Source organism: Drosophila suzukii, chromosome 3, assembly GCF_043229965.1.
Source record: "Drosophila suzukii chromosome 3, CBGP_Dsuzu_IsoJpt1.0, whole genome shotgun sequence".
Classification (NCBI taxonomy): Eukaryota; Metazoa; Arthropoda; class Insecta; order Diptera; family Drosophilidae; genus Drosophila; species Drosophila suzukii.
Genome location: NC_092082.1, coordinates 71,833,815 through 71,850,215, shown reverse-complemented (window position 1 = coordinate 71,850,215; position 16,401 = coordinate 71,833,815). Strand labels below are relative to the sequence as shown.

The window sequence follows — 16,401 nt, the reverse complement described above, 5'->3', positions numbered from 1 at the left end:
ACTATGTGAAGCCTGTGGAATCCACACCAAGTGTGAGCCCAAAATATTTGGAGCAAATCAAATGCAGCCTCAAAGAAAACAAAAGATGAAGACCGTTTCGGTTCCAACATTTTATTTTATTATTTTGTTTCTCAGTTTTACTTCGGCTTTTTCGCACGCAAATCATTTTTTTGTTGTCTTGTTTTCTTTATGATTTTTGAAGCATTTTGTGATTTTGCTAGGGGCATTATGCAAATCCCTTTTTGTCGGTTAAGATGACCATAAACATTATATTCAATCTTTGGGGGATCTTGGCATGAATTTTCTAAGCTTCATTTGGGATAGCGACCAGTTTTTTAAAAATATATTATCCATTTTATCCATAATATTCTGTCTTAAATCTTTTGTCCGCGCTTTTTTCCTCCCATATCACTGGTGTCATTTAGTCAGTTTGTAATGACATGGCTAAGAGTATTTTGTGAACTCGGCTTTTGAGGTTGGCCAGCTCAATTGCAGCCTTGGCATCTCGAAATGGACGCGTTCCTCTTGTCATTTAAGTCATCGAACACGCATTGGTACATTGTACACAGTGTCGGTGTCGGGTTTGTTGTCGTTCGCCGTCTCTTTCTAGGGGGCCATCTCCCTCTCCCTCTACTCGCTGGATGTCAGTGTCCTGGAACGGCCATCACCAGACCGAGTTACCAAGTTCCCAAGTTCCAGTCTCAGCTCAGTTCCAGAGTGTAGGATCCCCAGCCCCCCGAGCAGTTCATAAATAATCGTCTTAAGTTGATGGCAATGCGGTGACTGTCGACGATTGCTGGGTGGCACTCGCTGCAGTTGATGGCACACCGAAAGAAATAATATTTTCTAGTATTTTAATATATCAAAATGGCATTTAAAACAGATCCTAATCATGTGTCTTCCATATATAAGCTTTCATTGAAATTCTAGGTTATTAAAAGCCCCTCGTTGGGCGCCAATTTTTTGTAATATCATTAAGGAATTAATTTTTTTCGGTGCAGCTTTTCGGCTTGGCTTTTTGGATTTAAGCCCGAGTGCTTAACATTGCAGTTCGAAAATGAAAAGGCACGGGAATTTATCAGCACTGCTGCAGAAAGAAAGCAAAGGCGGCTGGGAATCGTTCAGATATTCCGAAAACGTTTCAATGAATGTCAGCAACGCATTGCTTCAATTTTTTTCTGTTCTGTTTGTATTTTGTTTTTCTGTCTTTTTTTTTCCTTACCCCCATACAAACTTGTGTCGTGTCTGATCCCATTTTAATATTCTAGATACTTAAATAAAATACGTGTCTGGCCTGGCCAACAAACGTTTATTGTTTGTTAATTGATTTCGCAGCCAAAGTTCTGGTTAAAATGCAAAGTGCAGCTTTTTCAGACGGCGTTGCGAGGAGAGAAAAAACAAAATTTACAAAAAAAAAAATACAAAACGAAGACAAAACTTTGCACACTGGTCTTCTGCTGGCTGGGAATTTGGTATGCAAAATTTGTTTGCCTTTCGGCCGGGCCAAGATCGCTGCTCCTCTTCTTCTCTTTGGCGTTTTGGGCGCAATTAATTTGCAGACAGCGAATCAGCCTTGAGGCTTCTTAACCAGTTGACAATTGTCAAGGACTGCGACAACTTGGCGGCAGAACGCAGTGTTGTTCGTCTCGTTGTTGGTTGTTCGTGGCCGGTTGTTGTCCCTCGCATGGTTGTTGCCTTCCACTTGCCACCTGACAGCTGACAGTTGCAAGTGACTTGGTCTCTAAGCCTCGGACTTGGGTCATTTAACGGTAATTACCAAAATGCTGGCCGCACAAAAAGCTTTCCGCGAACGTTGGCTGGAAAACGCTTTGTGTTTTTTTTGTTTTTTTTGGTTCTGTTTTCTAGTTTTAGCCGACTTTCCGAAGAGCAGAAAGAGCTGGCTGAAAGAGCAGCTCAAGTGCCGACAAAGCCAAAGCGGCCAAGTGAAGCATAAAAATGAAGCACCCAAAACGAAGAAAAACCTCAAAAATGGCAGAGCAACAAATAGAAGTTGAAGTCGGTGTGCACTGTAAAGATTTGATCTTTATTTTGGCAAATATTTCATTTTATAGAGAAAGATCATTAACTTTTATAAAGAACAATGAATTTTCATATTAAGAAGTATTTCATTTAACGATCTATTTATAATAAGCCCCACGTTGGGCGCCAGTTTTTGTACAGTACATCAGTTGTCCCAATGTTCGTACAGAACTTTCATCTAATAAAATTTTTAAGATTATTTACTTAAAAACTAAGACATTTCATAGATGCTTTAGTCAATTTTTCCTCTCTTTTATTGCAGAAAAAATATTTAGAGTGTAGAAACACAGGCACACGATTTTCCATTTGGCCAGAGCCGAACTGCGCGAGACTCTCGAGCGCGACTCACAGTCTATTTATGTGACTATTGAAGTGGGCTTTCTGTTCACTTTCTGGGTTCTGGGGTTCTGGGGCCTCCTCTTCAGCGGAGTCTCGGAGTCCATGCTCCGCACTCCATAATACTCCAGACCTGAAGAGACTGCGGCGGCTCGGGCTTTGATTTTTGCTTGATTTCTTTCAAAATCGGCTGCAGCTAAAATAGAGATGCAGAGTAGGTCTGCTCCTCCGGACCCGAGAATCTTGGGCCTCCGAAGAAGAGTTGAGTCTGCTTTTATTTTGCTTTTTGTATACGTTTTTTTTTGTGCTTTTTGTGTTGCATGTGCAGTGACTGTGACGCCATTTTCAGGCGAAGCGTATGCAAAAGAGAGAGAGAAGCCGAGAAGACCAAGGTTGGAGAACATGTCCAAAGGCAAACCGCCAAAAGGATAATCAGCAACAATTTAGTATTATTACACCACGTTTCGAAGCCATCGAAAAAGGGGTTTTGTGGCATGGGGAAGGGGTCTAAAAGGTGGAGCACACAAAGTTGTCTGTCAGAGGCTCTGGGCCCTGGCCCTCTTTTAAGCCTGGCTGAGCTCTCGAGTATGCATTTCAAAGAAAATCATTATTATCGATGCGGCAAGAGGATGAAAAAAGAGGCTGAGACCGAGGAGAAGGAGGATTAAGGCCCCGGGTCTTGCCTTTCGGTATTTTCACGTAGTTCGTAGATTGAGTTTCAATGGAAAAATGATTTGCAAATTGACTTTAACGAATTGCCAGCCAGAACGGGCAGGTTGGCTTTTGGGCATGTTATGGAATTTTGATTACAGCATTTGCTATTAGAAGAAAGCTTCGGCTCCATGTAATTGGCACGCATTTTGGCTTGGGATGCATGGAGCTATGGAGCTATGGATCTAGGGAGGGACTCCTCTGGCCACTCTGCCATTCAGAAGACAATCGAAGGCGTTCTCCGGAGCCATGTCGATGCCATTTTGATGGCCGTTTCATTGGCATCGGCATTGGCCAGGCCGAAAGTCTGGCTCGGACTGAGAAACTCAAGATACTCGGGGCCGCAGGCGGGACGTCTGATCTGATCCATGGCCGCCGATCAGGCGCACTCTCTTAAAGATCTCACTGGGGAAAAATGAGGTACAAAATAAGGAACATGACTACTGATTTTTAAATCTTATTGTGATTATATTATCAGAATTATTAGACTGAAGGTATATTTTCTTTTTACCTTTCAAAATAGAGCTTTCAAGCAAAAATCACATGGTTATTTACTTTATTAAATTCATTTTTCTGACTTTTTCTGGTCTATTATAATATTTAATATTTTTTCTTTTCTCTCCGTGTTGGATTGCAACTTCAACTGGGACTCCACTGCGGAGGAGCCTTTGCCCGTTGGGCGATGCCAGTTCGTATATCATTATAGAAATTACCTACTCTCGGCAGCAGCCATTGTTAGTATTTTGCCATTAACGTTAACTCTCTGGCACAATCTGAGCCGCTTGATCTCTCGCTTTTGCAGCAGAAGCAGCCTCATCGATGGGGCAGCAGAAATTAAAAGCAAACCAGCCAACAAACCAACCAGCAAAAGACCACAAAAAACTGTCAGGCGGAAAGGTGAGGGACCGGTAAAAAAAATTGATGTTGTAAATTATTGAAATCTAATGGAAACGTTGACGTCAGTTGGTCTTATGATGATAGCTCAAGTCCGCTGATAAGACGCACTATCAGCTGCCCAGACAGATAATGGAATATGGAGTTGGGTAAAAAGAAATTACTTACCAGGACTACCGAGGAAGACTGAGGAATACAATCGCCGGGAGGCGTCTGCATTGCGAGCATCGGCAGGTGAGGACCATTCTCTTCGACACCATCGTCCTGGAAGAGATAGAAAAGCCGAATGTTAGAAATGATTAGTACTAACTTAAATACTAATAACTAGCTTGTGAATATAATGAATTAATGAATATAACAACAATTCAGTTAAAATTACAATTGTAATCTTTTGAATAAAAGTTCATAATTTCTGTAAGACCATCGGTAAACTAGGGCTCCACCACCACTCAGTTATCACAGCGGGGAAAACCACATATAATTATTAATTAAATTTTCCGCGTTCTTAAGCCTTTCGGCAAACGAAGTGAAACTCATTTCCAGTTAAGGCATCCGCAACAGTATTAAGATCTTGAGCCACTCTAAGCCACCGACTGACTGACACAATTCGCAACACTTGTCAACTTAATGCTTTTCAACCGATATTGACAGCACGCTGAATATGTTAAGCCAACGCACATATATCTTATGATATTTGTGGAAGGTTTACGTAGATAGTTGTCTTCTTGGGGCTTTCGTCAAAATTCGAGTAGAGTGACAGGTGCCTCAGCCCCCCTCCCCCAGCTGAGATACCACCAAAAATAATCTCCGAATGAAAAGGTCGCTTTGTAAAAGAACCCTCAACGAAAATGGCCCACAAAATATAAACATAAGAACCTCAATGGACACTTTAAGCTTATAAAACTTTAAATGAAATACGTAGTGTAAGAAAAAAAAAGAAGGAAAACCAAGGAAAATGGCGCTAATAATAATTTGGTTTATTGGCTTTAAAGCACAATGAGGGCGGGTGAAAAAAATGAAGTGAGGGGGCGTGCCGGCCAAGAACAACAACAGCTACCCTCGGCCAATCTCCCGGGCAATTTCTATTATTTTTTTAAGCACTTTCTTGAGCTCAACGACGGGGGCAGACAACCAAACGCACCTTTATTTAAATTTTCTTTTTTTTTTCCTTCCATTCTATGGTCAGAAGAAGAGGAAGCAGAAGAGGGGGCCAGACTACGCTTCGTTTTCTTCTTAATGGGCAATTTTCTTGGTAGTAAATGGGCACGTTTTATGAACGCTTTTGTGGGGTGTTTATGGGGTGGTGCTGATGCCCAACCTTATAGCCACCCACCTTTCGAGAGCCACCCCCTGACACGCCCCCTGTGGGCGAAAGCGAATGCAAGTCTCTTTTGTTTTTTTTTTTTTGTTCAAAATGGAATATTAAATTGCCACTGAAACTGCACCTGTCCAATTAAAATGTAACATAATACGCTCGAAAATATATATTCTGAAAAACTAACATGGAGGGGAAAATATCTCTTTAATTGGTCATCAATTTTCAAGTTTTATTTTGGTGGAAATAAATTTGATTTTGATTTATTATACTTTATAGACTAGTTTGTAATCAATTTAAACAAATACAAGTGATAAATATTTTTTAATATTTGTAAATTTTATAGAAATGGAAGGAAAAATATTTATTTTATAAAGTTATGCTTCTAACTATTTTGTATTACAAAATATAAAAATAAAAAAAAAACTTGTACTCTTTAGTTTAAAAATGATCAATTTGTCAGTTTTATTAGGATGGAAATAAATTTGATTTTAATATTTTACACTTGATAAACCATCGATTTCAATAAGTTTTTAAGATAATTATTTACTATTTTGTATGTTTTCTGAGGAAATTGAAGGAATATTATTTTAAAAAATAGTTATGCTCTTAATTATTTTCTTTAAAATTGAATTTAAAACTAAAATTTGATTAAAAATTCCTAACAATTTACATTTTATAAATTTGCAGTTTACCGAAATCAATAATAAAATTAATAGAGATTTCTTGGTGGCCACAACAACACACAATCTACAATGAGTGACCGAAAAAAAATTGTTCGCACATAAATCTTTGCACTAAAAAATTTTATTGTCGTTTTTATTGTAAGGAAATAAAATAAAAAGCCGAAGCAAAACAAAACAAAGGCACAACAAAAACAAAAACAACAACACAAAGAGACAGAGCCAAACAGTCTGCTGAATTTCGCTCTCCCAAACCCACACACACACACACCAAAAGCATGCCCCATCTCTTTCGCTCTTTTGATGGCCGCGTATATTTCCCCTGGCGAGATTATCGTACCGTAAGTTAGCTGCTTAAATATCGTAAGAAGGCAGCGCCATTTGCCTCGCAGCGGCTCTCCTCTCTCATGATGCGCCAGAGCAAGACGAAGCTAGTGAAGACATAAAAGTGCGGCGAATTGAGTTGTATTTTTTTTTTTCTTTTTTTTTTGCTAAGTTAATGATTTTCGATTTTTGTGACTCGACTAATTCGATTTTTAAAGTCACTCCGCTATCTTTCAATATTTTTTCTACTTTTTTCTTCAACCTTATGCAATGTTAAATCAATAAAGCGAACAAAGCCAATTCGCTGCGCTTTAAACGCTCGAAAAATGCCACAAAATAAATATAATTTGAAACAAAAATGCTTTTTTCAGATTTCTTTGTTTATGGGGCTTTTAAATGTCACAACTCTCGATTCTGAGAATGTGCTAAAACATTTATGGTTCGCTTGTCTCAGAATGTATTTTAAATTATTTTTGCTTTTTGTGTGTTGTTCGAATTGCTTTAAAAATGTATTTTAAATTAAATTGGTGGTTTCGTTTGTTCTACTTTATTTTTGACTTTTATTTGCATGTCGTTTTGTTTAAAATGTTTTTCGAAATGTTTTTAAAAATTAAATTAGGTCCTGCTAATTATGGTGTTTTTCACTCAAATTGCCGAGTGTTTTGTGGTCTCTCCAATTTGTTTTTAAACTTGTATTTTTGTTTTAGCATATTTTTCTTGTATCTCTGGGTAATTTCTGTTTTAAAAATGTATTTTAAATGTTCTTAGGTTGTGTTTGGGTGCTTCATTCTGATTTTCTTGATCTAATATTTATTTTTAAATCCTTTGTTGCTTTGCTTGATTTGCTTTTTGGCCTTTTGTCGGTGAAACGCAACGAATGATTTTCTATTTTTAGTGGCACTATTTCGGTGGCGACCCCATTCGCTTTTCAGCCGCCAGCTAAGTGTATTCTTCTCCCCACATTTCCCCGAACTTTCCCCGCATTTCCCCGAACTTTGTGAAGTGCCCATGGGCCTGATAAATGGCGCTTAGGTATTGATTAGATGCCCCAGAGCTACGAAATGCATTTGCCTTATCACCCATGCACTCCTCACACACACTGGCACACATTATAACTAACACCCATTATCCCCCACTTTCTGTTCCATCCAAAAGTATTCCCCCCCTCCACCCTGCCAGTCGACCAGCAAAAGCCGAAAAAAGAAAAACAACAGACGCAACGAAACGAATTTTCCATTTTCCATAGAGTTCACTTCACCCCAATGCCAAAGTCTCTTCAATTCTGTTCAGTGCAGTGAGAGAAAAGAGGTTAAAGATATTTAAATATATATTTACAACTTACTTAAGTTGTCTAAAAATAATCTAAAATTATTTTAATGATTTTAATAGAACTGCTAGCTTATAAACCATGTTATATTTAATTAAAATATTTATTTTATTATATTTATAGCTCAAGACCTCAAAGTTTATATGAAAAATTTAAATAAAGTTTAAATATAGAAGTGATACATTTAAGACATGATTTGAATTCTAAATATGTTGTTAATTTTGTATTTGTTTTTTGGTTTATAATTAAGAATCTTAGAAATCTGGAGATTTGAAATAGTTTTAAATGGCGTCTAAAAGTATGCAATGAAAACCAAAACTAAGTGCTTTTTCGAATATTCCAAATAGTGGTCTGTAAAATCTTCATAATTTCTACTAAAGGTAAAATTAAATATTATTTTTTAATTTATAAATTAATATAGTAGAATTCCAGAGATTTGAAATAGTTTCAAATGGTGTCTAAAAGTAAGCAATAAAAATCAAAACTATGTGTTTTTTAATATTTCCCTAAGAATGCTCTATAAAATCATCTATATTTCAACTAGTTTTAATAGAAAGTAGATCAAGAATTTGTTCTCTGTGCATTTGTCTGTCGCTTTCCGTCTGTGTGCGAGTCTCTGTCTGTGTTTAGATAAAATTGTGTTTCGAAAGTGACAGTTGAAATGATTTATCACTTGCCAGCGACTGCAAGGCGCAAACGCCAACGCTGCCCCGCCCCCACCGCCGCACCGCCCCCCTTTTCGCCCAGTGCCTGGCTGTCGTCAAAGTTTTTAGCACAAGCTCTTTCCCTTCGAACCCCCCTTGGCCGCCTCCTCTGATTTTCTCAGCCCCGGCATGTTTGGCATTTTTGTGTAGAAAAATTGAAAATTGCTTTTTTCGTCAGAAGCCCCCCTCATAACCCACCTCCCACCCCCCTTTTGTCCTGCTATCTCAGGCAACTTCATCTTTCCAATTTTCTACTATTTGGCTTTGTTCCCTTTCCCCTGCCTCTGTTGTTGTTGTTATCTCTGAGTTTTTCATATGAAAATTTAATTTCGCTCAGACCCCCACCACCCACACCCCACTCAAACCCCCTTTGACCCCCCCCCCCCCCCCCCCCCCTCGAAAACACCCAGGCATTTCCCATGCGAGCTAATTTAAAAATTTTTGTAATTTTTTCGCTTTGCTCTTTTGGAATTTTTGCAATGCGCGACAAAATGATTTATGTCGCTGCCTTGGCGAAATTAAAAATATTACAAAAAGCCACAACAGCAACAACAATGTGAACACATTTAAATAACATAAAAAAAATCTATATATATGTATATAGATACAGATACATCTGTATATACGAGATATACGGTGTCACTTGAAGCTTTAAAATGAAATTGTTGCCGTGTGGAAATTTACGCTGGCTTTTCTCAATTTTTATGCCCAACAATTTCGAGCGACTGCAGCAGCGGCCGAGGTGGAAAAAAATTTAAAATAAAATACATAAACCGCAACAATTTTTCAACATTTTGCACGTGTAAATTTTCCAATTGGTTGAACGCGCCAAATGAACGTAGGGGAAAAAGTTGCGAAAATGGGTTGGGGGAAAATCGAGGGGGCAAAATGTGTGGGCGGCCAAAAAAAAAGCCGGATGGTTCGCAGGGGGCGTGGCTCTCTTATTAAAGGTCGTTCTGATGGATTCATTTAGTCGATTCTTGAGGCAGGTGAACAAGTTTCCTACTCTTTCCCCCTTTTTTTTTTGCATATACAAAATAATGGTTGAAAATTATGGCGGAATATGAAATTTGCATAGGTTATGGGAAACCCTTTGGGGTGGCCCTAAAAACTTCAAAACAAGTTGGGAAAACAGGTATTCTATCTGTCTCAGTCTTTCTTTTCGTCAGTCTGAATATTTTTGCATTGCCGTCGGCAGTTTTTATTTTATCAGGTTCATGGTTTTTAAAAGATAAGCGGCAGAATAAGAAAACAATTTTTAATCAAAATAAATACAATTTTAGTTTATTAAAATACTAAGAAAAAATATTTAATCTCAAGATCTGTTTTTTCCAAATAATTAAAAAGTTGACACATTCATGGAGTATTTTTGCTAATTATACCCGTTACTCGTAGAGTAAAAGGGTATACTAGATTCGTCGGAAAGTATGTAACAGGCAGAAGGAAGCGTTTCCGACCCCATAAAGTATATATATTCTTGATCAGGATCACTAGCCGAGTCGATCTAGCCATGTCCGTCTGTCCGTCTGTCCGTCTGTCCGTCTGTCCGTCTGTCCGTCTGTCCGTCTGTCCGTCTGTCCGTCTGTCCGTCTGTCCGTATGAACGCTGAGATCTCGGAAACTATGAGAGTTACAATACTGGGATTAGGCACGCAGATTCCTGAGATTCCTGCGCAGCGCAAGTTTGTTTCAGTAGAGTGCCACGCCCACTCTAACGCCCACAAACCGCCCAAAACTGTGGCTCCTACAGTTTTGATGCTAGATAGAAAATTTTAACTGAAATGTAATGTTCTCATCAATACCTATCGATTGACCCAAAAAAAAATTTGCCACGCCCACTTTAACGCCCACAAACCGCAAAACCCTGTGACGCCCACAATTTTCATGCTAGATAAAAAATTTTAACTGAAATGTATTGGTCTCGTCAATACCTATCGATTGATCCAAAAAAAAATTTGCCACGCCCACTTTAACGCCCACAAGCCGCAAAACCCTGTGACGCCCACAATTTTCATGCTAGATAAAAAATTTTAACTGAAATGTATTGGTCTCGTCAATACCTATCGATTGATCCAAAAAAAAATTTGCCACGCCCACTCTAACGCCCATAACGCTTAAATCTGTATACCGCCGGTAGGTGGCGCATTTTAATCTCGCTTTGCTGCTTGCATATCTCCATTTAGCTGAGTAACGGGTATCTGATAGTCGAGGTACTCGACTATAGCGTTCTCCCTTGTTTTTTAATAAGAAAGCCAGTTTAAAATATGTAACAAAATCTTGATAAAGTCCAAGAAAATCTCAACTCATAACAAAAAATGTACTAAAAAGTACTTAAGAACTTGTGAATGAATTTAGCAGTTTCACTCAAGTACAATCCCGAAAAGATTAGCCCCCAATTGATAAGATTAAGCCCGCCTAGTGATAGGAAAATAATAATAAAATAAATATGGCTTTATTTTATTTCCATCCTTTTCGTTCAATTCTATTTGCAAAATTAAAGCCAGATAGCCGACGAGCGAAAAAAAGCAAACAAAATATTGTTAACCCAAATTGCATTGGCATTTCATCTCTGCAATCTTTCATTTGGTTTTTCCCCTCACTCTTTTTTTCTTGGCTTTTTGTGTAATTATTCACATGCACCGAATGAATTTTTGTGTTTAATTTTTTTTCTTTTAGTTTGCCATGATGGCCGGAAGGTGGCGCTGCTGCAGCTGCTTTACGAGCACAGAGCAAAAAAAAAAAAAGCAGAGCAGTTATCTATTTTGTTGCACTGTTTTTGTAGTTTGGCTGGCATTTTCCGCTGCCGTTTTCACAGAATTTTCCAGTTTTTTTTCTTTTTTTGTTTGCCCGCCGACATTTTTTTCGTTGAGGAATTTTGTTGTTTGCTTTTGTTTTAATTTAAATGAAAAAGCTTTTCGCGCATAGTTATGAAAATAATGGCTGCCAAAAAGGGGGTTAGGCTGGATATATGTATGAATATACGTTAGTATGGAGCCAGTTCTAATGCATTAAAGCAGACTAAGTGGTTTTAGTTTGGGCCTCAAAAAGCCAGAGGCCTTAAAGAGACGCTTGTTTTTTTTTTTCAATAAAAAAATCAAGGGCCACACCTCGAACATGACTTGTAACTTAAGCTATGGAACTCCGTTCCTTCAGCCTGTGTCATCAGTTTTGGCGACATCCTTTTGGGATCCGCATATCGCTTTACACTTGAAGCGAATTTGAAAGTCTGGATCGGTCCGCTCGTAACTCTTCTTGTTCCCGCCCCTTTAACCCCTCGTTACCCCCGTCGTACTGCCCACACACACGCTTCTCTTCTCATTGGGTTTTTTTTCTGGATTTTTGTTTTGTATTTCTTTTTTTTTTTATCTGGCCCGCGACTAATATAAACGTACAATGGACCAACTTAAGCTGAAATGACAGTTGCGACATGTTTGCGTAGGCGTGTGCGATCTCCCGGACGGACAAAACGGACGGACAACGACCCAAGATCCAGACATACATACCATACAGACCAGCAAATGTTTTGGTATTAATTTTTCTTGTTATTCCTTTGAGCATCTGGCCCCTCAATCTCTGGACTTCATTCCCCGCCCGAAAAAGCCACCAAGGCGACCAACTGACAATAAACTTTATCGCATTCATGTGAATGCACTTTATGACACCTAACCAGGCAACACGGCCAGTCGAAGGTGGAGAAACTTGTTTACCTGCCCGCAATTTCCACGGGACGAACAAAGAATTTTGTTGCGGATTTCGAAGGCAATTTTTGCACGACTGATTTGAATTGAAAGACTTTGATGAGCTCTACATGTGGCTAAGGATATTATTATGAGTAAATGTAAATGCAGAGAGAAAAAATATTTTAAATATTTTAGGGGATCAAGAAATTCTGTAAAAATCAAAAATCTAAACGTTTTTTAATGGGAAATTAAAAAAATTTACGAATCAATTTGGTATTTTATTCGGTATATTTTAAAAGTAACCCTATTTTTAAACCATTTTTGACATAATCGATACTATTTTTCCATGTTCTTAGATATTTCAGTAACTATTTGGCTTGTAAAAACCTAATATGAGTTTCGTAAGTGGACAATAACGATATTGTTATGCTTTTTTCGCCGTGTGGCAATGGGTATTTTGTGGTCGTCTGGCTGGCTCGTGACTCGTGCAATTTCAGTCGTCCGTTTGACGGTCACGTGACCCTAATAAATCACAGAATTAATGTTACGTAAAATGGAGTTGGCTCGTCCTGAGTCGCTAAAGTCCAGAACTCAGGACGTCCTGAGGAGGTCCTGCGAAATGCGAACTGCGAAAGCCACCACCGTTGAGTGGTTAAACTATGCCGGCCGGAAATTGAAAAACGTTTGCGGCATTTCTGATAAGCCAAAGGGAGCCAGGGAAATCGTGTAACTTAAAGATCAACTGGTTAATATAGGAAAACCGAATTTAAATTTTATACTTAATTTTAGCACAGCACTCGCACTTGGTGAAAGAGATAGCAAGAGTCAACACATTACGGCCATTAAAAATACCCAAAACGACAACGACAATTTCCTCATTATCGTAAAATTTATTCAAGCAAAATAAATTCATTGGTCGTTAACCTTGACACTGGTTTTTCTTTTATTTTTCCCCCGTACACAGATGGGTGTGTGTGTGTGTGTGTGCACATAAAACTCATGCTATGACGCGTGTTAAATAGTCGCCTGTCAACTGGGGAAAACTTTGGCCCGCCAGCTGTAAAATGATTTTTCCCAGACGGCAGAGCTCCAAAACGCCTCGATTTCGACTACATTAAGTGTAGGCACAGACATACAAATTGTGATTACAGGCAGAAAAAAAAGGAGATACTAAAGTGAAAAACAGAGGCTCAAGGAATCTGTAAGCCAAGCATGACTTTCATTATTTTCTTTGTCTGGTTACCAAACTACCAAAAATAAAAAAAATGAAATGACGCCCGTAAGTATGCTACAATAATCGATACGGGTTTCTTTGGTTGTGTGTGTGTGTGTGTGCTTGTTGTTTTTACTGCTTGACTGCGTTTTTCCGCACACACACACACACAAGCATACATATACAGGCAGAAAAGAGAGCGATTTGTCATGGGGTTGCCGCGAGTTTTCGGGAGTTTTGCATTTTCCCCAGACATCAGACATTTTCCCCGGGGCTGTTTTCACTGGCTTAAAGTGTTAATGTATCAGTTTGGCATTGTTTTTCCACAATTTATGCACTGCGAACTTGTTGAATACCTTGTGGATTTATGTCCGAACTTAAAGACAAATATGGCGCCCAACTAAATTAAATTCCACATGTAAATCGGCATACACCAGACTCAATATAGCCCCTTTATATATGTATATCAAATTTATAGCTGTGACAAAGGAAAGCTGGAAATGGGAGCTGAAGGAATAAATAAAGAAAGTAAAAAAAAAAGAAAGGAGGAGAAAACTAAAATGAAGAAAAGCTTTTTTCATCCCAAAAGCTAGCTGGGTGTACGTTTGTGTGGCAGCTGTCTGTGTGCGTATTGGCGAAAACTCCAACCGACCAACTCCGACTGCCTTTTCCCCACCGCTTTTCCTCTCAAGCTGTCGTCGTCATTTCGTTCTTTATATAAAACCCGAGTGGAGCCAAGGAAAATGCTCAAGCACACACACACACACATACACATTATATTTTTCCGCTTTTTTTTTCTAGTATTTTTCTACATTTCTTTTATTTTCAGTCAGCAGAAAAAATTCTTATACACAAGCATTGCGTTTTCTACAAGTGTATGTGTATGTGTTCTGGGGAAAGCTTTGCTCTCATGTGTGTGTAAGTGTGTAAGTGTGTGTGTGAGTGGAGAGCTGGAGCAGTCAGCTCAGTTTTCTTTTGAATGATTCGATGATTTTAAGCGCCTGCGTTATATGAAAACCAATCGCATCAAAGCACCCCATTAAATTTCATCGTCAGGCATATATCCTTGCCACACACACACACATACAAACGGGGGCACAGCTGCTGCTAGCTGATATCCTTGGCTCCTGGCTGGCTCCCAGCTCCCAGCTCCTCTTGGCCACGTCTGCATCTATTCCATGGACGTATTCGTCTGTCTAAGCCCAAGGCAACTGTGCTGTATGCTGTGTGTTTGCTATGTGCCGGGGAAATCCGTCAGAAAAGCGCAGCCGCTGCAGCTGCTCCTTCACGAGCATCCTGATCCCCACCTTTCTCCATCCCCCCTTTCTCCTCTTTCCCATTTTCCATTTCCCCTCCCACTCCATCATTATGTGCTGACGGCGTAAATGGCTCTATCAGCACATTGTGCCTTTGGTGCCTCTGACATGTGAGCCTTCGAACGAACTCTTAGCCTCATGCGATTCGGGCTTAAAGTTTCGAGCACATTTTAAGGCAATTTAAAGTGCTGCTAATGGCTTTATAGGAGCCACAAAAGAAATGTGAGGAGAATGTATAAATTGCAAGTCATGCTGGGGAGGGGGTTCACAGTCGAACCTGTCTTATGAACACTTTGTTACAGACATTAAAAGGTGTTTTATCATAAGAAGTTAACATTTTTGAAGGCTTTTAGATTGCCAAATAATAATACAATATTTTTATTAGTATTTAGTATTTTTTACTTAGTATTTATTATAATAGGTACTTCTTAGGTATTTAATTTTAAAAATATTTTTTCTATATACCTCTAATAAAGCTATCCACTGAAAACTGAGGATCAGTGCACAGCGAAATCTACTTTAAAGATACTGATCAAATTTATTTCATTTAATTTGTATAACTCTAATTTAATATGTTTAAGTTCATCCCATGAGTAACTCCCATTGTTCTTATAAGAAAAATCATTAAGGATTCAACTCTTATGATAATTAAATATTCAGTTTCTGAAATGACGCCTGTTTTGAGGTTTTATTAATGATATTTTGGCACTGAACATTTCTGATTTCAAATTTATGACTGTAGTTTGTTTGTAATGAGGTATCACTGTAGTTTTTGGACATGTACAGTATAGCTGCTATATGCACATAGTACCATATAGTCTATCACTGGAAAACGCCGCCATCTTCTGGCGTTCGTCGTTTGCTTTATTTGCAGTTGGTTCTACTCCATCTCTTATTTCTTCTTCTGGCTTTCATTCTTTTATTCTCAACCCACCACCCCCCACCCCTTTAACTCTATATATATATATATCTTTTTTTTTTTGATGGCAAACATTTAATGGGTTTTTCAGAAAATTGCATTTTCTTCTTTGGCACTCTTTAGCCTTTTTGTTTAGCTGCTACTTTGCTGAGAAAGGGGGTGAGGTGGGGGAAAGGGGGTGTGGGAAAGTGGGTGGCTTGTGGGTGGTTGGGAGCCAGTCCCAGTTGTTGTTTTTGTTGCTGCTGCTCATGACCATGGCTGCCATATTAGATTTTGAATGCATTTCCGCTTTTTGCCGCAGCGAGCAAAACTTTTGTTCGCCATGTTGGCTCTGCTTTTCCAGCTTTCTAGCCCTGTCTCTTTCTCTCCAGCATAGCCTTCTCTTTCTACTGCTCCTTCTGTGGGGCTGGGAAATATTTTCCACTGACTGACAGCTGTGCAAATGGGCGGCAACAAGGACGAGGAGGCGTACTGCAAGTTTGTCTATCTTCGGCTTGTTTTTGTTTTTGTTTGCCAAAAGTGGGAGGTGGGCGTTGGGTGGTGGTAGGTTGCATTAAAAGTTTGTTTCATTCTCCTCTTATTTTTCCTTTTTGCTTTTGTTTGATGAAAAAGTCCAAGTTGTTGCGCAAAAGTTTTTATGCAAGTTTTGCTATTTTGGCAAATGGATATCCTTCTGCTACTCCAACTCCCCTGCCTTTCTCCCCTCCCCCCTTCGATTATGCTGTGGGCGCACTCTATCTATATCTATGTTACTTATATGAAAGTTGGTCAGACATATAGCACGCCATATATATATATTTGTATATACGAGCAGTGCTTGCTATTGGCAAGAAGTTTAATCAAAGTTTTCCCTTGAAATGGGGAGGGAAAAATAAATTAAATAGGGAATTAATGCACAGAAAGAACAAGGGTTCTTATTAAATAACTAAATACATTTTAT

At 38.8% G+C, this 16,401-nt stretch overlaps 1 protein-coding gene across 3 annotated transcripts in view; it reads right to left on the bottom strand.

Moving 5' to 3' along the window:
* The window catches only part of hth (Meis homeobox homothorax), a 111,099-nt gene that overhangs the window by 21,291 nt on the left and 73,407 nt on the right, over positions 1 to 16,401 (bottom strand). For all 3 annotated transcript variants that reach the window (XM_036817167.3, XM_036817166.3, XM_065866390.2), the window contains one exon: positions 4,150 to 4,245. In XM_036817167.3, the coding sequence (XP_036673062.1) occupies positions 4,150 to 4,245 (96 nt within the window). The remainder of the gene's footprint in view (positions 1 to 4,149; positions 4,246 to 16,401) is intronic.